General features: G+C 37.6%; 1 protein-coding gene and 1 pseudogene across 7 annotated transcripts in view; both read right to left on the bottom strand.

The window, feature by feature from the left end:
- LOC123351270 (splicing factor SWAP) overlaps positions 1–27,556 on the bottom strand; it is a 93,755-nt gene that overhangs the window by 19,565 nt on the left and 46,634 nt on the right. For 5 of the 7 annotated variants that reach the window (XM_044990561.1, XM_044990559.1, XM_044990557.1 and 2 more), the window contains exons 12-15: positions 22,122–22,355; positions 14,036–14,226; positions 3,520–3,591; positions 797–1,065 (exon numbers count right to left, since the gene is read on the bottom strand). In XM_044990561.1, coding sequence (XP_044846496.1) covers positions 797–1,065; positions 3,520–3,591; positions 14,036–14,226; positions 22,122–22,355 — 766 coding nt within the window. The remainder of the gene's footprint in view (positions 1–796; positions 1,066–3,519; positions 3,592–14,035; positions 14,227–22,121; positions 22,356–27,556) is intronic. The other 2 variants (XM_044990560.1, XM_044990558.1) reach the window with 1 other exon arrangement.
- On the bottom strand, positions 21,913–22,021 carry LOC123351308 (annotated as a pseudogene).

Below are 27,556 nucleotides of genomic sequence, written 5' to 3'. Positions count from 1 at the left end.
TATGTGGTAATATAACAGGAATGCAGTTCTGTATTTTTAACTGACTGTAATGGGCTTTTTTAACTAAGTTAGTTACGCAGTTTTCTTGTCTCCCTTTCCAGTCTGTTTCTCTCTCTTGGACGCCCTGCTGGCCCTTCATATCATCTTGGCACACACTGCCCAACTGCTTAGTTTCATTCTCTCTCTCGAGTGTGCTGCTCTACCACCTGCTCCTCTATTTTCCATTGCTTACCTAGACATGACACCTTGTTTTCTTATTCCCTTCTGCTCTACTTCTCTATCCCAGTACCAGCTCCTGATACTCTTACTTGCAGTTTGTCCTGCTGGTGGCCCTAGTCAGAGGACAGCTCATACGTCTTCTTCTGCTGAGGTAGCTGCAGACCCTCCTCCCAATTGGCTCCTCACCTTTGTTCCCAGCTATTTTACAAGCATCCAGGCTCCTCTTTGAAATGAAGACTAAAACCACCTGTAGAAGTAGCTGGAAACAGAGGGAGTTGGTGCCCTATGACTTAACACAACCACAGACCATCAACAAGCGTTTTGTGGACCAGTTAGAGACTCATTTAGTAGATTCACTCTAAAATTGTGATTAGAAACTATCTTGCAAATACTTAAATGAAATCTTTCAGAACATTATCAAATGTAAAGATTATGTATTTACTGAAAGTTTTCCAGTTCTCTTATCTATATTATACACGTTGATTTTCTTTCTGACGTGTATAGAAAAAGGTGCAGAGGCAAATTAAATACTAGCCCAAATAGAATAGTAAAGCATACTTTCCACTTCCAAACCCACCTTGAGTGCCTGACAGTTCTATAGGCAGTGGGAAGTGAATGCTTTGCTTTTGAATGTGATCTAGACCTGGACTTAGATGATGAATGATATTTGGAAGGAGACCGAGATCTTGTCCGAGATCTTTTCTTGTGTTTCTTTTTTTTCTTTTCCTTTTCTTCATCTCTGGGAGGATCTTTGCTTTGGCTTGAAGGCCTTTCTGATGATTTAACTTCCACGGTGGGCAAAGTTCTGACTCCAGTCAACAAAGGATATGGCATGTTACTGACAGCCTGAAATAAGAAAAAAAATCAACTATTAACATGGCTTTCAGTTTTCAGCAAAGATTATGCAGATTTTCAATGTGAGGAAATCTATCAGATCTCACACATATGCATGTTAGAAACAGACTGGCCTAGTACACTGAGCAATGAGCTAGGAGCCAGATATTCAGGTCTAATTCTGGGACTGCCACTTACTTGCAGTGTAGCCTTGATAAAGTCACTTAGCATCTCTGTGTAATGGTTTTGCTATATGTACTTAACTGACCTTTGAGGGAAGGAATACTGGAGGAGTCTATCAGCAGTCATATTAAAAATTAGCACTCATTTATTTTACTAAGTATTTCTTTTGAGTTATGAAAATATAAACTGAGGCATCTATCAAAAGCCCTAGGTACCCCAACACAAATTAGAACAAAATAATTAGCTGCTAACTCCACAAGAGCTACCAAAACATAACCCCCTGTCAACACTTTACATTTTCAAATGCTGCAGAAACATTATATAAAACAGAGTCTGGAGAGGTAAGGCTGAAATCTTTTAAAATGTATGCATGCTTCTGCCAGAAGCATGCATACATTTTAACATAGGTCGACATTGCCCCCAATACTCTCACGCAAACAGGTTTGTGCGTGCCTAATCTGCGCACAATTTTGAGATTACAGCCTTGGTTTTAAAAGATTAATGATGGTTCTGAAGAATCTAGTAGTATCAGATAGACAGGGTTTCCTCAGTTTATGCCCTCAATTTGAAAGGATAAACTGGACACATTTACTCCAAAAAAGTAATATCTGTATACATTCAATATTCAGTTTTAATCTAACAAGGCAACCTTTCACCCAACACGGCTAGTTTGACTGCAATGTTCAGAAAAGTTGTAAAATGAAGAAAAAGTACCGTTACAAATCACTTCTCTAGTTGTAAAGTAAACATTTTGTATAAAAAGGGTCGTGAGCCCATAAAACTACCTTTACCCTATAGTTCAAAAGGGTCATTGCTAAATTCATGCTAAATGAATAATTTAGACTGCAGTCAATTAAACACTGCACACCCCAAGATAATTTCAATTTATTATTTTTTGCCTCAGAGAACCCTGCTGAAATGGATTGCTGAGAACAAATCAAGTTAGCCACTGCAGGTTTGCTCCTTATTTCAAATTCTGTCACTCCTCAAACTGCTGTTTTTCAAGGCACCTGGAGAAATCAGATTCATCCCGCCATAATTTCCACCCTGCTTGGTCTGACACTTCCACCATTTGATCCTGGGATACTTGCTGTGACTTGAACAGTAACTAATATATTAAAACTTAGAATAAGCAAATCAGAAATTGGTGATCTTTCTTGCTCTCCCCCTTTCTCTACTGTGATTAAGTCAAGTCAACACTTCAATATATTTGGATAATTGGAAGCTCTGTTTCATGTCAAATATTATGCCAAAGTCATGTTTCTTCTATGAGCTTTAATTGACGATAGCTATTTTACAATTATATTTACAAAAACATGGCAATAAAGCTGTACTGTGGTAATATGCTTCAAAGACCATAAACACAACAGCATCAACACTTGACTTAAATGAGACTGCCCCTCTTATTTCAGGATGATTAGTTTACTAGAAACCCATCTCAAATAAAGCTAACCGTATAGCTTTATCATCTCTGATCTTTAAGGTTCCCACACAGACTACTATGGCCTATTTTTATTCTCTGGAAATGTTTCATACATCAACAAGTGCAGTTCCCCAGTTTTCTTTTTGAACATAAACAATTATGTACGAGATTCTCCTGGCTTCTCTCCCTCCTACTATGTCACCTTTCTTCATTTCAGCTTCCCAAGGCTTATGTCTAAGCTCTCCAAAGCATCAAATCAATAAGCAACTGTGCTCTATGCCTTTCCAAAAGGAGGGATGAGAAAAACTTTAGGAAACTAACAGAAGCTGAAAAAAGTGAAGAAAATCTGAGAAAAAGAGCAACCACTGAAAATAACTTAATAGCCTCTTAATAATGTGTACAATACAACTGTACAACTCCCAATTACCAAAAAAGGCTCACGTAAACTAAAAATATATACGCAGCTCAGTTAAACATTTAAACACTTAAGCTATCTGCTTCATCTTGATGCTATCAGGCACATAACACTGTTATGCAATTTTTTACTAGCTTCATGCAAGAGTCATTTCTGTGTTTATGCGAAAGCTCCCCAGTCTGAGAATAATGGGCTGCTCCTCGCTCTCCTTGATGTTTTTAGAATACATTATAATTTCCAATATTGTAATATATTTCACAAAGGCATCTTCAGAATGTTGTATCATAATTTTAAATAGGATCTGAGTGAGAAAGCAGATGCCAAAAGGATGAAGCAACCAAGATTGTAACTGTAATTAAACAGGATGTGAATGAAGGTATTAGTATTAAGTACTATGTCATTATTCCAAATGGCCCTATCACTAGTATGGCTTAAATTAATTTACCTTGCTACAGTACTCATGGCAAAGCCTTCTGACTCTTTTCCCTGGTTGATGACACTTCCCCTCTTGGCATTTCTGAAATAAAGAATTCCAAGTTTTTGGCTGACAATCCAGGAGGGCAATTGTTTCCCTCACGTGACTAGGAACACTACTTACTTACGATGACCATGGCTGCCTCAGGTCTGGGTGCCATGTTCTGGTGGTTTGCATGAGGTAGATATCCACAGACTAATCAATTAACACCAACAATTCATTTTACAGAATGAAAATAGAGTAGCTGTCCGGTGGCTTATCAAAGTAGTGACATGAGGGCAAAAAAAGCTGTGAACCAAACACTACCCAGAGCAAGAGAATTCTGAGACGTAATTTAAATTTAGCTATTGAAAAAGGCAATGTCTCCTGGGAACAAAATGTACATACAAACCTAAACATTATAAACCAGACAAGCCAAATCACGTTAAGTGGCTCATGTTAAAAAAAAAAAAAAAAAAAAAAAGGCAAATGACATGCATCAGGTAAATCCTTAAAAGTACTTTTCAGGTGAATGAATTGGTTTTCAAACAACATTAATGTAGCACTCCCTTTGCTGAAATTCTACAGATTTAAGTTTGACAGTCCCTGTGAGTTTTATACATTTGCGATAGTGGGGAAATCCTGTCGGAAGTTAGAGCATTCACAACTCAAACACTGTTTGAAGTATAGGTGGGAGAAACAGCTGCTAATGAAATTTGCCACCAGAACTTAAACTTGGCTTTTATTGTATCAAGAGGAGTATGACTATGCTATTTAATGCAGTTCCCTTGTAGACAAGAACTGCTGAATTTTTAAGGCTAATTTCTTTAGCCATTTTTCAGAAGGCAGAACAGAGAGAACAGCAACCTTTAATGTCTTTCATATATATGTGCTTATGCACACTATAGACCTGAATCTCCAGAACAGTTATTGCTGTTTATACATCAGTTACACTAGTATAATACTGGTGTAGTAAAAGAAAATTCAGGCCCTATATTATATAATTAAAGCTAGGATATTATTTCATTTAATACGTGCACACTCAGTAGAAAGCTTGCTGGTGTATGATGGCTGGTCAGAAACATTTATGACAAATTATGTTTTCAAATGTATTATTTAAGCAACCCTGAAAAATTAGAGAATTTTAAAGAATCACCTTTCCAACCACCACAGCTAAAGTTATACACAGAAATCCCAAATCATAATGTATATGAACCTACAAAAGTAAGCTCTGCATAATACCATAACACCACACCATACAACAATGTAACGAACAGCCTGTTATTCTTTAACAGAGATAACTGAGATTAAATTTACATTTGCAGAAAATATTTAACATAAAACAAGTTGAAACTGTGATACCCAAACATAACACCTAGCACGGCCCTGGTAATCTGTTAGAGATTGAGGGGGTGTATCTAATTTACATATTGATTCTCATTCACCACAAATTAATGCACACAACCATGATATATACTCGATTTGTCTTTCACCGTAATAGATTAACTCAAGCAATCAATTTTTGTTCATCAACAATAAACCCACAATTTATCAAATTTGTTCTTATTTTGCTGTTGTAGAGACAGGATTAACACTTGCTACATTTCAAGGCAACACAGGTCATAATTTGGGTATTTAAAAAAAAAAATTCCAGAGAAAATAGGACCAATTAGCTGGCCTCTCATTACCCTGTAGGTGATATTCTACACAGTAGATGAGTAGGATTATACAACTAGGCAACTTGACATGCCTTTGCCTTAAACTATGCACACATTTTGAAACAAACAAGCACCACAGCTGGAACAGAAAAATCAAATACACTTATTAACTACAGTATCTAAACATCCAACTCATGAAGAAATGCTGTCATAAGCATCAAATGTTTTCCATTAGTGCAACTCTTACATCTCTGGATCACCTAATTTTTTCATGCAGCTACCACAATTCAGAGGTGTAAACACAACACTGCTCTAAAAATCTATGTAACAATCAAGATTTTAGCTGTTAGAGGCAGGTAGGAAAATGAACCTATTACTTACTGCACACCTGGGGCCTGTACAGTATGTCATATGCAGGATTAATGGTCTGAAGTCTTAACCTTTCATTGGAAGTGTAAATGAAATGGCTATAATTCAAAATAATCCAGAAAATACATCAAACTGCTATACAGAGATTCAAATGTGGTTGTGGGTTAAGGTTATTAAAACGGAAATAGTCACTATTCATAACATTATATTGGCACATTCCATGGTTACAATATTCTGGCCCAGGCCATTAACAATACGAAGTTTAGAATTATAAATTGTACGTCTTGTACATAAAGATGTATCAATTGAGTTTAACCATCCTGTTTATTTCATTAAAGATCTATAGTGGTAGTTGTAGTAAATTTCCCCTCTAGTAAATATTTTTAGAGACCACTTTAAAGTATTCCTAAATTCAATGATTATATGATATGACCATCACTATGCAGCTGACAACTTTCACGGGTTTTATTAGGGCCTTACAACAGGTTTCACTGCACAGTACACTATGCACTGTCTAAATTTAGATCTTTATGGGGTGGAGATGAGTATCTTCAGGTTCAACAGAGTTATCTTGTTGCAAGTGTATTTTATAGGTTTTTTTTAAAAAACAAGAACCTTTTGTTGTCAACAAATTCCATAATATGGCATTATCTGGTTTCATCTCCATCCAATAAACAAAAGTAAAACAGCTGAAGAAAACTATCATGGTGGGTTTTCTGGGGGGAAACTTTATCAAGGCAAAGTTCTGTGTATTTTGTACATGTAAGTGTATGTGTTTGTATTTTAACATCCTCTAGCAAAATTAGTGAGATTTCACCGAAGCGCTGTTTTAACAATATGTAAAGACAAAAAATATTACTGATGAATGAGTGCTTTACTGATTTAGTTGGGGATTGGTCCTGCTTTGAGCAGGGGGTTGGACCAGATGACCTTCTGAGGTCCCTTCCAACCCTGATATTCTATCATCCTATGATTCTATGCTTCTGTTTTTTAAAGTATCATTTATCTAATTTCATGTTTCTTTGCCACTGAATTGCTGTATAAATACAAGCCAATAGTCAATTAATAGCCAAACATGGGGGAAAAAATCTGAAATCCATGAAAACAAAATCTGAAAGACATTCTAGCACAAAAAAATCCAAAACAAATAAAAACCCCAGAAAACAGCAGCTTGCGAAAGAGCATGCACTTGACTTCAGTACTGACAGTTCAGCAAAAAACTGTCAAGCAATTTGCCATAGGGCCTCAAATTACAGCCATTTCTTACCGTGAGAATAAACATGTGGGATATTCTCACAAGGACAGACTATGAGACAAATTAACTTTGAAATGAAGGGAAAGAATACTGGTCATAAGTATATGACTACAATTGGAATGACATATTGGGAACCACAAAGGGCAGAATGTGCCAAAAATAGAACCAGAAACAAAGCAGCCAAGTTACAGGATTTATGAAAGGAACAGAAAGATTGACCCTCATTTTGAACAGTAGCTTCTAATGTTTTACAGCTAAATTCCAAAAAGGGCTAGGATCAAATCAATACCGGTAAGTCCCCATGGGAGCCTCATCTAGCAGACTAGATGAGAGCCCTTAGTAAAAACAGTCAAATGTTTTCCCAAAGTGCAGATAAACAAGGCTATAAGAAAGTTGTGGTTTTGATACGGTCACATCAAAACCATCACTCTGCCCCACATCTAGCCCTATTCCCCACCACTAGAGTCCCCAGAAAGGAGTTGTTATCACAGCCCAAAACGGGCAGCGGCACATGGACCGGGCATCAGGTTCTCCTTCCACCGTGCCTCCCCTGCGCCTCTGCTGCCTAATGGCGGCTCATTTCAGCACAGTCATCCCTTTGATGCTACTGCCAGTGGCAGGGACCTCAGTCTCCACAGTTGGCTTTGTGAGCCTCTGCTCCTCTCCAATAAGGAGAACCACCTGACTTGAAATAGCATCTCACCTCCTGTGCCAGGTCAGAATGCCACTCACTCAAATTTGGCCCGGCCTCCCCTCCATCATGTGGTTACCACAACAAAAGTGCAGTGTGTGACTTTCTGACAGCCTATAGATGATGGAATCACAGAGGAGACATGTCATTGCAGAAGGAACAGAGAAATGATTTGGAACTGAAGAGAAGGCTACCAAAAAACTTAACATCTGGGTACATTGTGAAGTTTTTGAACTATTACTAGGGCCAAAAGACCACATGACTCAAAATGTTAATTAGTAGATTTTATTTAGATTTTTTTTCCCCAAAGAAACCTGTCACTTAGTAAGAAAATATATTTTATGCTATTTATTTATTTATTTTAAAAGAATGGCTGAGGATTAAGGCCCTGATACTGCTTGCATGGCAAAACTTTAATTGATTTCCACGGTGTAGAATCAGGGCTTAAATAAGAATATTTTGAAAAATGCATTAGTTACATGGTGAAATGGAAGACCCTGAAAAGACTCACATTTTACCTAAGGCCATTGATCTCATAATATCCATTAAGAAATTAAAGTCCATTCCACAATCAAAGCAGGTGACAACATACTAATTTATGTTTTTAAAATTATCCATTTAATAAAAAACAAATAAATAGAAGCATACAAAAATCCATGCAACCCCCAACTGTGTATTACTTAATTGTCATACTCCTGACTATATTAGTACATATGAAAAATGTGTATGTCATTGATTTAGATATCCTGCTTAGGCTTGGCAAATTTTGAATAGCTTCCTACTTTTAGACTCTGAATTATGAATTTTCATTTCAATTGTTAACATGTTACCCTCCATAGGAGTTAAGAATACTGTTATACACAGCACAAAAATAAGGGCAAACATCTAAAAGAAAAGAACAAAGAACAGATCTTCAAGTCTAAAACAATGAAAGGCCAAAAGAGAGATTGCTTCATGCTATAGAACTGTCATATTCAAAGAGGCAGAAACAGACAACATTTGGGACAATCCATTGAAACAGATTACTTTCAAGTTAGATGTTTGACTGCGTTTCACAACATTATGATTGTGTTTCCCTCCCTGTTTCTTTTAGGTATTTAGAAAGTGCTACTGTTTACAATTTGGGTAATTCTAATAGCCCCTCTTCTGTGGTTCATGCTACTTTATCACCCAAATTTTTGACATTTTATAATACCAGGAAGACTGGTAAGGGAATCCTTACTAGCTATATGAATATCTGGTAAATCATGACTTGTTCACAGAAACCTAAACTGGACCACTAATGCAAAACTGGCTGTCTGAAGTAAACTGCAGCCTGCCCTGACACTGGCTTTCTCCACTGCCTGCTCTAGCTCAAGGAGCCTCCTCCATGCTGCCAATGCATCTTCAAAATCTCTCCTTTCCTCCCCACTGCTTTCCTCTTCCCCAAATATGCCTATGGCAATTTTACTGATTGCTCCTTGCCATCCCAAAGAGATTTCAGTTAGTGTACCAGTAGTGAAACTTGATCTGGACTGCAATAAGGGAAGATGAATGTGTCTAGTTAAGTCTCAACACCATTCTTGGTCAGTAGAGGCTATCAATACTTATACACATGTTTAGAGTTCAACCAATACAAATAGCCAGAATTAGGTATTTAATCTATTTCCTGAGGCAAATAAACAAAAAAGAATGAAGCTGCGGTTCTTAAAATAGGTATCATGAGAACACAAAACCATGAACTGAGCTCACGGTAGGTACATACATTTTCCAAAAATGTTTCCATTCTATTCGTAAATATTAAGTGTCATCTTCATAAATTTAAAAGCATACTGAAATACTTTCAAAAAATTTTTAGAGTATGTTTAGTAGTGCAGGCTGAGAAACTCTTTGTAAGGAAGTGACCGGTAAATCTTTTATAATCAGAATTTTCCATGTAACTTGCATACACCGGCTGTTCGTACAATAGCAAACTAAACACACTAACTTTTCAGTGCTATCATACAGGTGGTATTTTTTGAAAACGGAAAGGGCATCACTATCTTAACCAGGGATGCTCAAAGTGATACTCCAAAGTCCTCCTCAGGGCTTCCCACCTTAGGTCAATTTGCTAACTTCTTTGCTAACTTTCAGGACAAGTTGAACCTCTTCTTTCCTCAAACGTCTCCTAAGGAGATGAGTTGATGGGTAGGGTTTTCTTGTTATAGTGTAGGTGCATTTTTTTAAAAATAAATACACCCGCAGAAAACAAAATATTGAAGAAATAGTCCTCTTTCAAGTCTGACCTTGAAAAGGTGAAGAGGACCCTCTATTCCCACTGGCTACCAGTGTCACTCAGAGTTCTCAGTAACTTTTGGTACTGGATCTCTACTCACCAAGTTCTAAATTGTTTCTGGTGCTAACTGCCTCAAGAGATGTGCATGTATATTGTAGTAATAAGTCAAGATAAAATGCTACAAGAGAACCACACAAACAGTAGTAAAAATGCAACTTCAGCATAAACCAATTTGACTATTTTCAAGGTACAGTTTAATGCAAAAAGGCTTTAAAATGCCAGTTGGTCTCAATAGCATCAAACATCCTACACATGTGGTAACAGAGGAATCAATTTTGAAGGTATAAAATAAAACGCAGCACTAGCATTACTTCAAAACCTGTTTGATAGAGGTAAAACAGGTTTGCTCAGTCTTTGCATCTATCTACACAGTTGTGACAAGCATAACTTCAGCACAAAATCACTGTCACACCTAGTTGTCAAATTTCAGGCAGTAGCAGGCTGATGGCAACATGGTGTGCAGAAGTACATTCATCCATAGAAAATGCTAACTATTTTTCACCTCTCAACAGAAAGATAACATCTCAGGATGACTATTCTAATTTTTTAGATGGATTTTATACTAGTTAGTGAATTATCCCACCAAGTTTCCATTATGCACACTAGATATTTATCTCCTTCACTTAATGTCTTCTAGTTCTTGCTGGTTTCTAATGCTCCTTAACAGAGAGATATCCTGGTTTGTTTTTTTTTAATACAGCTCTCATTCTTTATCTTTTGGTTTACTCTGCACATATAGTTAAGATTACAAAGCACATACTGATCATCTGAGTTATGTTAAAGTGCTGCTTCCTCTCCACCCACTTGAAGCAATGGAAAACTGAAGTAGAGTTCTCTCAGACTTCAACTGATGTAGAAAGGGACTAGAGCACTTCACAGACATTTTTAATTTAACTGTTTGGCAGGAAGGTGTTTTTAGTTCTAATTTATTTAACTCAACCAAGAACATGAAGTTTGAGACAGTCTGACTGGAACTATTTCCTTCCCTCTCCACTGATCAGCTTGTCTCTCTCACCAACAGACGTTGGTCCAAAAAAAGATATTACCTCACCCGGCTTGTCGCTCTAATATCCTGGGACCGACCCGGCTTCAACAACACTGCATAATCCCACTGGTCATTCTCCAGTCCTCTAAGAAGTCTTGTAGTTAAAATGAAAAGTCAAGAGTTCTTAGAGGCCTCAGCCAGGTTGGGTTCCCATCATTCTATACGTTATACAACCACATAATAAATACTACACATTAAATGAGATAATATAAACAAGGAATTACTGGATTCCCTGATTACTTTTTATTACTGTTCCCAGGCCTTCCAATACTTCAACAAAAAGGCCCTTCAGCAAGCTGAATTTTAATATTATTTCAGGATCGCATCGCTCCTGAGTCCATGAATGCATTTATTTAATCAATTCTCCTCCCGTGAATGCTATTATTCTCCCTTTATGAAGAATGCAGGCTCTGCTTTAGTTCCTGACATGGGCAACAACCCTCTAGTGTCTAGATATAGACCTACCTTGTTGATGATCTGTAATTGAAAAGTGCAAGCTAAAGCCTTAGGTGCAAAGCTGGAAAAGTACATAAGAATAACCATACTGGGTCAGATCTATGGTTCATTTAGCCCAGTATCCTGTTTTCCAACAGCGGCTAGTGCAGATGCTTCAGAGGGAACAAACAGACAATTTATCCAAGTGATCCATCCCCTGTTGTCCACTCCCAGCTCTGTCAGTCAGAGGTTTAGGTACTCCCAGAGCAGAGTTATGTCCCTGACCATGCTGGCTAAAAGTCATTGGTGGACCTATCATCTATGAACCTAATTCTTTTTTGAAGAATCTTTTTTTACTCTGTTTAGCCACTGTGGCATTTTTTCAGTTCTTACTTTTTTTTTTTTTAATTTGAACTATACATATAGTTTGAGCCTCTATTATTGTGTAGAAATGAAAATCAATTAAAAATTAAATTAAAGATTCTCCTAGAGTAAAAAAGAAAGCTACAGTTAGCCTGGTAAAATTTTAGCTCTCATTTATGTTATAAGATGGGACATACATTGTGATCAGTATTTCACGATTTAATTACGAACCAAGGACTGATGGCTACTGTTGTCTATGATAATTATTTCATGCGGTGACAGAGCAAATACATTTTCACTCAAAAGATAGTTATATGGCTGTAATAAAAATGCAAGATTATCTCATTTTACAGAGCTTCCAGTTATTCAATTAGTCCATTACCTTAAAAATCAACAGGATAGTCTCCTGATAATTAAAAACAAATATACTTTTAGAACGTGTGTTAACATTTAACTTTTTTTGATCCATGATGCTTCTTTAAAAGCTTGGCTAGTTAAAATGCAAATCTTATAAAAAAGATCTATGCAATTCTTAGAGCTACAGGGCTTTAAGAAGCCAGCAAGATACTGTTATGCTCAGCTGTTATCAGCAGACTAACTTGTAATAGTCTTATCCTAGTGATAAATTATTTGGCCGTTCTATTGTCTGCTGAAAAAAACTGGTTAATAATTCAGTAATCATCTTTAATCCAGATCTGGTAAATTCTAGTAACCGGCTCACACTGACAAGACAATTGCTCCTAATTTCTTTGGTGACAATGATCAAGAGAGGCATTTAGGGCAGTGAGGCGACACTACTGCTAGTTCTATTATTCCCCAGAACCAGATCTTAAGACATTATCAACATTCAAGCAGCTTTCAGCCTTTGCCTGTATGAGAGAGCAACACTGTACTGACCCACTCAAACAAAGATTTTGAAAACTCCCCAGCTGATTCTTGCCTTGTATTAGATCTAGTGAGGTTGACAACCATATCGGCAGACAAATATTTTAGTGGTAGGAGAGAGAGAGAGGCGGGAAAGCAGCCTCTCATAGGCCACATGTCTAAGGCTATGTCTACACTCAAAACACTGCTACAGAATGTCTACAGCTACCCTGTTGTAGCACTTCAATGTAGAATCATCGAATGTCAGGACAGGAAGGGACCTCAGGAGGTCATCTAGTCCAACTCCCTGCTCAAAGCAGGACTAATCCCCAGACAGATTTTTGCCCGAAATCCCTAAATGGCCCCCCTGAAGGACTGAACTCACAACCCTGGGTTTAGCAGGCCAATTCTCAAACCACTGAGCTATCCCTCCCGCATTGCTGTAGGTAATCCCCTTCTCCCATTGCTGTAAGTAATCCACCTCCCTAAGAGGCAGTAGCAAGCTTGAACAAAGAATTCTTCTGTTGACCAAGTGTCTACTCCAGGGGTTAGATTGGCTTAACTATGTCTCTTTTTCACATCCAAGAGTTGTAGCTATGCTGATCTAACTTTTCAGTGTAAACCAATCATAATTTTCATGCTGGCATTCTTGACAGACAGTAAGAGGTAATCATCCCCACTGATCAAAAATTGAGCTTTATAAGAAATGTGCAACGTGATACTTCAAACCAACTTGCAAGTTCCTCCAGTACCAAAAACACAGGTTCCTTACACTATATAAAGGCTCAGTGGAAAAGAGCAACAGCAAAAATAAAACATAAGGGACCATGTGATCCCATTAGTTGTGCATGTGCAACTTCCACTGAAGTCAACTGATATGCAACTGACAGGATGATTAGGCCCCTGGGTTCTCTCACCATCAGTCTTTCAATATAACTCAGTGTCCAATTGCCTGGGGCTTACTGTGCACACACCTTGTTTGGGTCTTGTATTAGCATTTCCAGCAGCATAGTTTTAACACTAAGTTTAACTCAATTTTCAGTTCTCTAGATAAACCACATGTATGCAAACCACAGCTGAACTGTACTGAAACCTCAAAATGCCTTTTCTAAACCCCAATTATAGGTTAACAAGCAACAGAGGAACTGAAAATGAAAAATGCTATCAGATGTACTTTAATCTTGAGTGGGTCGGATACTGATCCATTGATTTTCAATGTAGCGTTAGATTTAAATCTGACCATGGTTTTTTTCATTTGATTGTATAGAACATAAACTGACACAGTAATAATATTTCTCAAATTTATCTACCAATTGTGATAGATACATTTCTGTTGATCTAAAAAAATATACAAGGCATCTGAAAAGACAGATTTCTAAACTGAGGTTTCTGTTATCCAGGAAGAGCTTGTAACTTCTAAGTCAGCTTAATTAAAAAATAACAGTCAAATAATTTCTATTCATAGGTTCTCTCTGTTAACCACTGTGGTATATGGAATTTACTCTTAATTTACCTCCATATTAAAGGAATTCTCCTCAATTTTCTCAACTTCTGCTTCTGCCAAGGGATTCTTCAGGGTCTGCAAGAAGAGTGCAGCTTTCCGTTTGCGTTCCGCTTGAAGCTGCTTTTCTTTTGATTCCTTGGAGGCCTGTGCTAGCTTCTCTCTTGCGGCAGCTGCCAGTCTGTCCTCCAGTTTTTGCTTTGCTGATGGGGGGGAAACATACAAACATGCACTGAATTTACAAAAAAACTGTCTCTAACTCAAGTATCTTCACATTTCTTTCGGGAAGGATGACAATATGAAGCCACATTAGTCTGTAGTCGCAATATGTAACTACTAGTCTATAAAAAGAATGGCTGATTTTCTTCAAACGTTATTTATTACAAAAAGGTATCAAGTAACAGAGGGGTGTTAGTCTGTATCCACAAAAACAACAAGGAGTCCGGACTGATAGTCTTTAAGGTGCCACCGGACTCCTTGTTGTTTTTACAAAAAAGGTAGTAAGCTAGCATGTCAAGGTTTTCAACTCCTTTCTGAGTTGTAGTTACTGCATTCATAACAACTCACTATACTGAGGTGTAGACACTGTCTACATTGAGGTTTAGGCAAATATTGAACAGATACCATTAAATGGACTAATTTTTAAAGAATAAAATTTCTGATTAAATAGCCAGTAATCCTTTCAACAGTATGTCCCAATTGTTATTTTTAAATTTCTTTGGTGGGGGGGGGGGGGAGAGGGGAGAGAGTGATAAGAGTTTTTCTGCTCTTCTTTTGTGGATTATTAGGGTCTTCTCAACAAGAAGTGAGGTGGGCCCAAACCCACCAAACCTGCGTAGGGATACTAATCCTTTTCCTGCCATTCAGTGGCAGCACAAGGCTTTGTGTTGCTGCTACCATTTTAAATGTAGACTGCTTTTTATACTAAATAGTTAAACTCAGAGAAAAACCTTTCCCCCACTTCTAAATGCAAGATTTGTAGAGTCATCCTAGGGAGTGACAGCCTATCCATTCCCTTCTTCCCCAAAACATCTCAAGCTGGAGACAGAAGGGGAGCTGATGCTCACAGCCCAGCACAGCCACCTTGGGGAAGGGAGAACGGGAAGGAGGGAATTTTTCTTCTTAAGCATGAAGTTTTGCTTAGATTTTTTGTTTTGTTTTAAATAAGCGTTTCTTATCTACTCAGAGGATATTCCCAAGAGTTCAACTTCATTCTCATTTACATCACTTTCTGTCCTGCAAGACCTCCAACAGCCCTTCTCAGAAGTACAACCATTGTAACTGTGCAGTTTAGGACCTGACTGTAGAGAATTATTTTTCTGTAGCATTATGAAAGTGGCTCCCTTTGACGATCAACAAGTTACACACTCTTTACATATAATGCCACTAAATATGATGTATGTGTTTCACACCTAGCAAAATATAGACATGTCCCCCCATTTAACTGCAAATATACTATCAATTTACTTTCAAGTACAGATGTATCATCTTTAATATTCTAGGAGTGAAGGGCAAGATATATATTCTTTCAATTGTTTTTTGGATAAAAGGAAAATCTGAAGAGCAATTTTTCATCTATAGTAGATTGATTATTGTATAAAAACACTCTCCTCTACATCAAGATATTTTCAAATGTTGGCTTATAAATTAACTGGATTATTTCAACTCTGTACAAGTTTCATCAAGTTTCTGAAGAGAGATAAAAAACACAAAGGAGCTAATTTCACAATAACTGAACATTTAAATAAAATCTCTTCAGACTTGAAGACAATAGGGAATTCCCAGAGAAAAAATACACCTTTGAGAGTTAAAGCTGGAAATGTGTATATGTTAAACAAAACAAACCTTACTAGAACAGAGAACACTAAATATTAATTCAGAAAATACTTTATGACAGTTAATTTCAAACTAACGTTCCAAAACAAAAATTAATTCGACTTGCTTTCCTGCTCTTTGTCAACCTAACTGGGATACGTGTGTGCATAGCTATAACTTTCAGAAATGTTTGATATCGTTGATGTGAGAAGAAATTAATATCTCTGGCTCTCGATGGGCTGGCAGTCCAAAAGGAATTGGGTCTGTAGCCAATATGTGAAAGTTGGTGATTGCTCACAGCAAAGACAGGGAAATGTATATGGAGTAAAGTAGATATGTAGGTTAATCAGGTCAAAGTTGAATTTACTGTTGAACCATACATATTTGGAACTCAGAAGATTTAGAGTTAAGTACTTTTGTTCAACTAAAATGCTCTAATGAGGATCTTTTTGTTTATAATACACCTCTACCTCGCTATAATGCAACCCGATATAACACGAGTTCACATATAGTGTGGTAGCAGCGGGGCTCCAGCAGCGATTTAAAGGACCCGGGGCTCTGGCTGCTGCGGGGAGTCCCGGGCCCTTTAGATCACCGCTGGAGCCCTGCCGCCACTACCCCAGGGCTGCGGCAGTGGGGCTCCGCCGGCGATTTAAGGGGCCTGGAGCTCCCCGCGGCCGGAGCCCTGGGGCTCTTTAAATCACTGCTGCAGCCCTGCCACCGCTACCCCGATATAACGGCGTTTCACCTATAACGCGGCAGGGATTTTTGGCTTCCCACGACCACGTTATATTGAGGTAGTAGTGTATATCTATCTTGAAAGAGAACTCTAGTTTAAAAAGCTCTGCTGGGGAAGTTACTGAAGACTTTTTTAGTGGGCACATTATTATGAAGGCAATATAGCAAATATTTTGTCAATAAGCAACTGAATGTGTTTCTATTTCATATTATAATTAGTGATGCAAGGTAGTTCATACTGTAGTGCATACATGTTTTCTGAACAATTCTCTGCAGGTTTATTCTTGCATAAAAAGTTCTGTCCAGAAATGATGAATAAGCAGGTATTTGATGTTGTAATTCCTAAATTAATTAGGAAAACATGAGAGTTCTTTCAAGCAGATACAGTGATGACTTTACAAGATCCACCAGGAGAGTGAGCAGCCCTTCCAAATCCCTTGAACCAGAGCTATACGGCATTTGCCCTTTTCAAGCTCTATTGACTTGACCAATCAAGTTATAAATATCAGCCAAGACCTGATGGAGCTTCTAGGAAGTTCTAGCTACTAATGCTAGATGTTTCTGCCTACCTTTATAGCTGTTTTCAATATGCGAGAGTTCCTATTGATGCTTGGTGAGAAAAATATTTTAAATAATGATTTTGTTTTTAGATTATCTTTTTAAATACTACTTTGAAAAAAGAGGTTTCAAATGGGAAAAACAACTTTTAAAAAAATAAAAATAAAATCCCACATCTCCAAAATACCTTTTCAAAATAGCATCAGTTTGCCATAAAACTCTTCTGGAGACCATATGAGAAATTACAGGTCAATATGCCCACGAGGAAATTAAATTGGAGAGCGGAGGGGGGAAAGAGACATCACAAAAAAGGGTTTTTAATGAAAATTAAGTTTTCAATGTTGACTACAGAATTGATACTTTCACTAAGAATTCTTAAGTATTATTGAGCAACTATTCTTCCAAGAACTCTTGTTTACTACCTGCAGGAAAACAAAGTACTTCTGACTATTAGGAATTATAGATTCTTATTATTATTCCTTCAAAGGAAATTAAGCAAAGCACACTATGAGATAATGTGCTATGATTACAAAAGTATCCTGATTAAACCACAAATGTATTTGGTTAATTCTGTTCAAGTAACCTTAAAATCATTAAATACATACTTTTTAATAGGATAGACAAATTGCAAATGACAACTAATTAAGACCTGCAACGTAATTTATATTGCCATTGCCTCTTTATTGAGTTGGAGTGATACATTTCTCCATTTCACATTTTATAAACACAGATATATCAGCTGTATATTTCTCAAAATAGAAAAATCACAGACCTTTGAACTCTGGCAAAATTAATTCTACAGGATTCAGAACAATTAGTTTTTATTAGCAGAAAAACATATTTAGGTATTTAAACCAATAACTCTCTCTCAGATTTAGAAATCTTACAGAAAACCCTCTTCACAGTGTAACATGTAACCAGCAGAATTTGAGCACACTGCTTCTAACAAAGTATCAATACCTATTAGTTGCAGAATAATTCCCCTTTTAAAATTCTTGTTTCAATAAAAAAAATACTAGCTAGAGGGTCCCATGAAAGATGACCATATTTTCTTAAATTCAGACTGCTGCTCCTTTAAATGAAATGTTACTCTTTCCAAAAACTTACATGTTTATCAATATCAGTAAATATATTAAAAATATAGTTCATCTGTCCAAAAGATAAGCAAAGAAGAACTCCCCTGGAATATGATAACATCTAGCAACTTTCCCTCCCTACAATTACTAAATAGTTCAGCCTCTACTAGTTTCCTTAACCTGCCACTCCAAAAATACTCACCTGGAATTTAACTGGGAAGATTTCATATAAATACTTCTGATAAATAATTCCACTAAAAAAATATTTTTTTTTCAAAAATACTTAGGTTGAGCCTTTGCATCTCACTGCCATAATAACAAAGCACATTCAGGCAAAGGGAAAGGCAACATATATAGTCTATAGTTTCTAGTGTTATGAATTTAAGGTACAGTCCTTGGCAAATTATAATTCCATATTTCACTGTATTATGGAAATATGTAAATTTTAATTTGATTCAACTGTTAACGTGTATTTATATGCATGGTACATATATATATCATATATATATACACGTGGTTTTCATGTATATGGTAGTCGGAAATTTACTAATATCCTCCTTTCCAACCCTCCCCAACTCCTATCAACCATCTAAAATAACGTTAATTTCATGACCCTGACCATGTCACATCCCTATTGTATCTGTTCGCTGGTTTTTTGTATACATAGAGTTCCAACCCTTCACCTTCACTTTTAAAGGCCTTCATAAGACTGCATCTGCTTACAATTCTTTCCTTGTGTCTTCCTAGTCTGTCTTGCGCTCTGCTGACTCTTCTAGGCTTCTTGTTCCCTGTCTTTCTTCGGCTGCCCACGCTTTCCCCAGAGGCCCCTCTGCTTGTAACAGCCTCCCTCTCCTCAGCAAGCATCCCCACTCTCCTTGTAATATATCCTCAAAATTCACCTTCTTGTACAGCCAGTGACCTCCACTAGTGAAATATGGCTTCACCTTTCTAGTCTTACCAAAAAACAAACTTGCAAACTTCACATGCACACCTTTATTGTTGGAATCTTTATCCCGCTCCTTTTTTATTTCCTGTGTTTTTCTCATTTATATTATAAATGTTGTGGTTTGTACCATAAAATCGCCAAGAATTTCTGTAAAGCACCACGCAAAATCATACTGAGGTGTACACAGAGAAAAGTTTTAAAACATCAAGAAAATATACGACTTGAATGATGCACTAATTTTTTAGTCACTGTGGAAATCCTTAATGTAATTACACTTTTCAAATTATTCTTCATAGGGAATAATTTATTATAATTTTTATTTAGATCAGGAATATTTTCTATAAAGCATGTGGGACCAAAGTGCATAATGTAGCTGTAATTTGAAAAAAAAACAAATTATATACTCGGCATGGTCAAACTGTAGCTCATGAGCCACATGCGGCTCTTTTACTGTTAAAGTACGACCCCCATGCCCCCTCCCCATTCTCCATTTACTAGACTGCGGGGAGCTCGGGACCTCGGCCTTGCAGCAGGGTGGTAGGGTAGGGGCTTCTGCCCAGCGGGGAGGGGGGCGGGGCCGCCTCAAGGCAGGCACAATGTGGCTCTCGAAACTTCTGAAGATTGTCACATGCAGCTCAGAGGGCCAGTAAATTTGGTCACCCCTGTTATATACTTCAATCAAAGTTGGTCTGGATGACCGTTTTATTTTCATTTATTGATAAGCAGTTGGAAGATCATCATATAATGCATATATGGGACTGCCAAATGGTGTCTGGGAATATCTTGTACACTTGAAATATTTATATAAAGCTTTTCCAATTAAACATGTACTGACAACCTTTTAAAGTAGCCAAACGCAAGTCTGAGCTATCGTCTTCATTACTATTATATATTCAAGGATATTCGACAAATGAAATGGTAATTTAACTACAATTCAGAGTAGCAGCCGTGTTAGTCTGTATCTGCAAAAAGAAGAGGAGTACTTGTGGCATCTTAGAGACTAACAAATTTATTTGAGCATAAGCTTTCGTGGGCTATAGCCCACTTCTTCGGATGCATAGAAAGGAACATATATTGAGGAGATATATACACACACACACATACAGAGAGCATGAAAAGGTGGGAGTTGTCTTGGCCTCTCAGAGTTTTTAAGACAACTCCCACCTTTTCATGCTCTCTGTATGTGTGTGTGTGTGTGTGTGTATATATATCTCCTCAATATATGTTCCTTTCTATGCATCCGAAGAAGTGGGCTATAGCCCACGAAAGCTTAGGCTCAAATAAATTTGTTAGTCTCTAAGGTGCCACAAGTACTCCTGTTTTTTTAACTACGTTTGTTAATTATGAGATTACAAAATAAAAGTGATTTTTAGTGTAGAAATGTAGTTGCTTAATTTCTAGTAATAAATACTCTGAAACTTTTTATAAGGGGCGAAACCCATTTCTTGAGAGACTTTGCAGAGCTTTGCTTCTACTGAGACATTTTCCTATCTCGTGGAGTTTGTGCTGGGGAAAGATACATTGTTCCAAAATACTATTTTAATGATATTTTTGCACTTAAAAATACAGAATAAAAGATCACCTATCATATTCTCTAAGTACCTTTGCCAGCCATGAAAAATGCTAATATAAATCATTTTCTATTCTTAGCTAAAAGTAATAATCCAAGCAAAAAACAAAAACAAACCACTGTGCAGTGCAGTACTGATCCTCACCCCTCTTTATACCCAATGCTCCTCAAAGTTGATATAAACTTTGCAGCTTCCCCACCCTCCCTTTTTTTTTTTTTTTTTTTGTAACATACAACTGGTACAAGCAACATTCACTAATGATTAGAGAAAAAAAGTTTTAATGTATTGTGTGAATCTCATAGCAGTTTGTATAGTCATTTTCAGTTTCCACTATACATTTCCTGCATTCTACACAGATGCTGGATGGATATTTTTGCTGTGTCAAGTTTTTGGTATGTATTTTCTTTTAATGGCTAACATTTTCTATGTGGTACATAATTCTTCTTGTTAAACAACTGTATTCCATGTTTATATTTATTAGTTACTAAATCAAAAACCTTGTATCTGTGACAGATATGCATCGTTGCAGTAGAATATAATGCATAATGCAAAAAGGATATGCTATTAAGCAATTCCATGATACATTTTCTGAAACAGCAAAATTCATTTGCAGGATAAAAAGATATAAGTGACCATGAATACTGACAGGTATATAAAAGCAAGGTTTTAAAAACAAGCGACATCAATGTTTTGTTCAGACACATTGCCAGCATCTTCACATTTATAAAATTAACATATAATGTGAAATGGCTTAAGGGTGTCTGATCCTCTTAAATGATCACTTAATTCAAATCTTCTCTGCCCCCAAACACACAAAATAAACAGAGCAACAGGCAAAAGCTTATAGCAATGCATTACACCAGTAACAAGAGAGCAACATGTCTTTAGAGAGTATGAGTAAGATACATGACTGCAAGAAAGCTGGAAGCATTAAGGGTTCTACAGAGAAAGCCAACAAAGAAAGGCATGTCCATACATATTAATACAGCCTTAAAACTAAAAGTTTAACATTTCACTCAGGAGCTGTAATCAAAACAAAGAAATATCATATGGACTAATAAAGTCACTCTGCTCCAGTGTATTAATTTGTTGCTGATCGGGATGCCAGCTTGATTCCTTACCATCTAAATTGACAATAGCAATGTATGGGAAACCTATTTAAGTGAGGAGATTAGCAGGAGAAGTAGAGAGAACAGTGATTCAAAACATTTTCAAAAACAGAAAAGTTTTCAACTAGCAATAATCGCGCCTCGGATTAACCTCATTGGCTACGATACTGCCACTGAGTTAAGATCCAAAATAACTAAAACCAAGTCTTATTTACAATGTTTTTGAGGTCTGAAAAATTCAGACTAGTTTAGGCAATTTATCATTTTCAGTATTATTCAGCATACCTTGTTTGGCTTCCAACTCCTCTTGGGTAAGCTGAGGTTTTTTCTCTTCGGCAGCAGTACAGGGAGTGGTGAGTGTTGGATTAATATTTGAAGAGCTGCTAGCATTCTCTTGGCCTTCCTTGCCCTCTTCCTCCTCCTCATCACTGTCATCATCCAGCTTAACACGGTTTTTCTCCAAGGGAAGGAGGTCATTTTCTTTGGCCTTGATTGCAAAGCTTATTGGAGCAAATGATGCTGTTGGATAAAAGAGTAACACTTTTACGTATCACTACCACTACTGTGGAAAGCAGGTTAAATTCTTCTGCTTAATTAATTACCACCTCTGCAGATTAAATTCTGAAAGATGAAACATGACTGCCCCATTTTTACAATCCTCTCGCCCAAAACACAGTGTGCTGTTAGCAGTACACACTACTCTGGGGAAAGGGAAAATGGCTGATCATCCCCCCCAGACAATGTTTTCTAGCTGCTTCTATAAATTGCTCAGCCTTCTCATTAGAGATGCATTTACATGCTGTTTTCTGTATTCATTGCAAAAAAAAGTTAAATAGAACTAAATTTAATTTTTATATCTGGTTCAAAATAATAAAAAAAATCATTGTTTATATCATCTCTTCCTTGCAAAAACTAGTATGCAGCTTTTGAGTGCTTAAGACCAGCACATGCTGATATTTTCTACATTCTTAAATAATTCTATTGTTTAAGGTTAGGCATAATTTATACATTGTGTGCTACAGCTGAAATAAGGAGAACTTTAAAAATACATTCATGAAGTTTGTAGCTTGGAAATGCTTGAGACATCTAGATTTGTAGTATTGGGCCAGGAGTAGGCAACCTATGGCACATGTGCCGCCTTCGGCATGCGAGATGATTTTCACTGGCACTCACACTGCCCAGGTCCTGGCCACCGGTCCAGGGGGCTCTGCATTTTAATTTTAAATGAAGCTTCTTAAACATTTTAAAAACCTTATTTACTTTACATACAACAATAGTTTGGTTATATATTATAGATTTATAGAACGAGACCTTCTAAAAACGTTAAAAAATATTACTGGCACGCGAGACCTTAAATTAGAGTGAATAAATGAAAACTTGGCACACCACTTCTGAAAGGTTGCCAACCCCTGTATTAGGCTGTGCTTTTTTACTTTACAACCCTTGCTGCGTGGGGGTAAAAATACATTCCTCCTCTGCATTTCATACAACTTGACACCTTAAAACTGAAGCAAACAAGTAGTTACTACATTTTAATCTCAGTATAAAAATGGCCTGTAGAAGGCAATAACTACACTACACCATTGTTAAATCATTATGAGGACAGATTAAAGAGACAGACTTTTCAGCTTGGAAAAGCGACAACTAAGAGGTCTGTACAAGCATGAATAATGTAGAGAAAATGAGTACTGGTAAGTGTTATTTACCCCTTCACACAAGAACCAGGGGTTACCCAGTGAAATAAATAGGAAGCATGTTTAAAACAAACATAAGGAGGGTAAATCCTTCAAACAGTGCACAGTCAAGTTGTGGAATTCATTGCCAGGGGAAGATGTGAAGGCCAAAACTGTAATGGGGTTCAAAAAAGAATTAGATAAGTTCTTGGAGAATAGGTCCATCAATGGCTATTAGCAAAGATGGTCAGGGATGTAACCCCAATCTTTGGGTGTCCCTAGCCTCTAACTGCCAGAAGCTGGGAGTTGACAACAGAGGATCACTCAATGATTGCCTGTTCTGTTCATTCCCTCTGAAGCACCTGGCATTGACCACTGTCAGAAGACAAGATACTGGACTAAGATGAACCACTGGTCCGATCTAGCATGGCCTCTCACGTTCATTTAGCTTAAACTTCAATGAAAAGACATCAGTTTAGTGTTTATCTGCTAGTTGTTGAGCTGCCTTTTCTGACCTTTCGCCAGGTTTGACAGAAGGAACACACTCAGGGCTAGTCTACACTGGCAACTCTAAAAAACTGGCAAATCCCAGAATTCTAAAAAAAAAAAACCACCTCAATGAGGAGCATCACTTCCAGTGCTGGGAACACGGCTCCCAGTGCTTGGGCACTGTTTACACTGGCACTTTACAGCGCTGCAACTTGCTGTGCTACCAGGGGTGTTTTTTCGCACCCCTGAGCGAGAAAGTTGCAGCACTGTTATTTGCAGTGTAGACAAGCCCTCAGTCATCCAATGGATCAATTGTATAAAAAGTTAAGTCACAGGTTGAAAAAATATTATAAAAAAACACATGGACAAGAGGCCAACGGAGCACACAAGCTTTTACTAACCCTTTGGTATCAGCAGTTGGAATTTCCCAATGAAAATTACTGAGAAATAAACAAGCAAGTTATAGACAGAAAATTCCTTTTGCTAAAAGGCAAAAATATTCAGATGCTTAGATTGGTTATAACAAGAATCTAACTGATATGCTAAAAAAGTCAAGATGAAATTCCAAGGCAAATGAAAAAGTTCACAGGGAATAGTTTTTTCCATAACAGTGTAGCACTCTACAAATAGAATAATACTGAATATACCTTTACTATACTCAAAATACTGAAAAGTGGAAATAGCATGCAATTTCTACTTGCCATTTGGACAAAACAGGACATTTTATAAAACAGAATGCTGAAGTTTAAAATGGTATCGATAATGGGAAAGATATCTGCCATATTGAGTTGGTCTCAACATCAGATCTGGAAGACCCAGATTCTTCAGAAATATGAGCTGACCTTACCACGATCTGAACTTCTCCTACCCTTCCAAGAAATGTAAGTAGAGTTCTGTGCAGGTCATTCTGTGGGTCTTTTGGATCAGACGTTATTTAGTCCCTATCTTCTCTATGTGTTTTTATTTTAAACAAAAAGAGTTTGCCCCAGACGGGGAATGAGTTGCAGTTGATCACACAATCCTGATTTAAATGCTTAATTGTACAACCTTAATAGTAAACCTTTTTGTAGATGTCCTAGGGGGGAAAAATATTTATTGATATTTGTGTGTGTATATCTATCTATCTATAAATGTATCTGTGTGTGTATACACAAATAAGTAAAATAAAAAGACTGGGAAAAATACAAAAAGCAGCTACATTCTGGAAGAAATGGCTAGATACCACTAGAACGCACCTTGTGAAGCCCCCAGGGGGAAAAAACCCTCCCACTCCTGTGTGAATGTCCACGAGAGTAGGATTCCCTCTTACAAAGCAAACAGCAGTCCACACTAGTCACTTTTAACCTGTGCATTTTTCACCATATGGCTAAATAGGCAATGCACATATTTGTAATATAGCCTTCACCAGTTGTATACCTTACAAACTTAGCCAAAAAGCGGTGTGCAAAATTTATTATCTATACGTAAGGCTGCGTGTTTGTCACTGAGGTCAGATTCTGAGACTTCTGCAGCAGCTTGGTGCAGCTGGCCCTTGAGCTGCCTGAGCAGCTCGGGCAGCCCCTGGGTCAGTTGCACCAGCTGCTGCTGTGGCAGTCTCGCGCCCCCCCACTCCCCAGCAGCAGGAGTTTGGGTGTGAGGGGGCTCAGGACTGAGGATTGGGGTGATGGGCAGTGCTTCCTGAAGCCACTTTGGATCTTAAGTGGATCTGCTTAGGGATGCAGACAGTGGCAGAGGTGCTCTCTGAGTAGTTGGACAGGAACTCATCCATACTTGGTCCGGGGTAAAAGACACAGACCTGAATACATTAGTTCTGGGACAGGCCTGGAGTGGAGGTGACTGTGGCTCCCTGAAAAGACCAAGGGATCTAGGTTCTCAATGGGAGCTCAGAAAGCTCTGGGAGGGAAACAGAGCTAGAAGAGGGAAGGGAAAAGTCAATAGGAATAATTACCTGGAGCCTCTGGAAGAAAGGGGGTTGTCTGCATGGGTCCGAGACTTGCTACTTATTAAAGGACCTTGGTATGGAGATGGAAGGTGTTCTCTGCCATACATTGTTTCTCTTCCCTCTAGCCCCCAGAAGGTTCTAAAGTTGGGTCTGATATCTGCCCTTTGGCATCTACTGGAAGAGAAATTTTCAAAAGCCCAGTTCTTACTAAGATGATTGTGTAATGTCTTAATTACCCCAAGGACTTCAGATTTCTGAAGACCTCTGTGGTTCATGAGCTGCTCTACTCTTGGATTAAGATTTTTCCTTTAAGGACACTAGAAGTCATTGACAGAAGTTTAGCTGTTCTATTTGCCCATTTGTTTAGTATAAATTATGTGGAGGCTCAGGACTCTTGTCTAAACAAGATTACTAAATTGTACATTAGAAATAATTAATGTTAAACAATTTAAGAGTCATGTCAACAAAACGAGAGAATTATGATCTAATGTGCTTTTATCTTTGCAGCAAGCTGTAAAAAGAAGGGGGAAGTATTTTTTTGCTTCCTTTCCCAATAAATCAAGTAAATGGATGCCAACAGCCCAGGAAACAGGCCCTTCAATGGAAATACGTCTACCACACAGACTTAGTGCATTTCAACTCCATTAGCTGACTTCGCAAGGTTGGTCTGAAACATATCTTCCCCATTGTCCTCCAACTGCTAACATTTCACATGCAGAAAATTCATCTAGCATTAAATAGACTTCTCCTTCAGCAAGGCTCTTTCTTCCAGCAAATGAAGAGATAAGTAATTGTGGAAAGTGACCTCAATATACTTCCAATATTTGCAGCAGTTTCAACTAGACTACAGCATTTTCCAGATGAAATAATCAGGCAGAAGTCTTAAAGATTCCATTTTATCCACAACCCTATTTTGCTCAGTGCTTTCAATTATTAAACAAAACAGATTTATGTCCTTATGTTTTTAAATTGCTTAGCAATGGCAAAAATAAGGTACCACGAAGTTCAAACACTCACCATATAAAAATATGGTCTAGTGCTGAATAACTCAATTTATTAAAAATTGTATGCTATTTATTGTCAAACAGTAGCCATCTGAAATAGACTAATCCTGAGAGATACAAACTGTTTCAATCATTAGAAATTTTGAGGCTAGTTGCATTTTCTTATTGTGCATAAAACAACTCAGTACAGTTTCTTGTACAAAAAAAAGTTGGTAATATAAAATAGATACCAATGGGGGGGGGGGGAGAAGATGGGAGAGGACATTTCATAAGGGTAGCCTTCCTTTTGCCAATGCACAAAACATCCACAAATTTGAGTTATTATTGCAGGCACAAATCAGGTAGTTAAGAGGCACATAAACTCAGATTTAGGCCTGGTCTACACTACAAACTTAGGTTGACATAAGCCATGTTAAGTCGATCTAATAATGTATGTGTCTACGCTACTGAGTCCCTTCCACCGACCTAAGTGGCCTGTAAAATCAACTTTGGTATTCCACCTCTGCAAGAGGTGTAGCACTTGATTCGACATCCACAGGTTGACACGACTGCATCGTATAATTCAAATCAATTGGCCTCCAGGAGCCCCACAGTGCTCCACTGTGACCGCTC

Source organism: Mauremys mutica, chromosome 16, assembly GCF_020497125.1.
Source record: "Mauremys mutica isolate MM-2020 ecotype Southern chromosome 16, ASM2049712v1, whole genome shotgun sequence".
NCBI lineage: Eukaryota > Metazoa > Chordata > Testudines > Geoemydidae > Mauremys > Mauremys mutica.
This window is presented reverse-complemented; position numbering and strand designations above follow the sequence as displayed.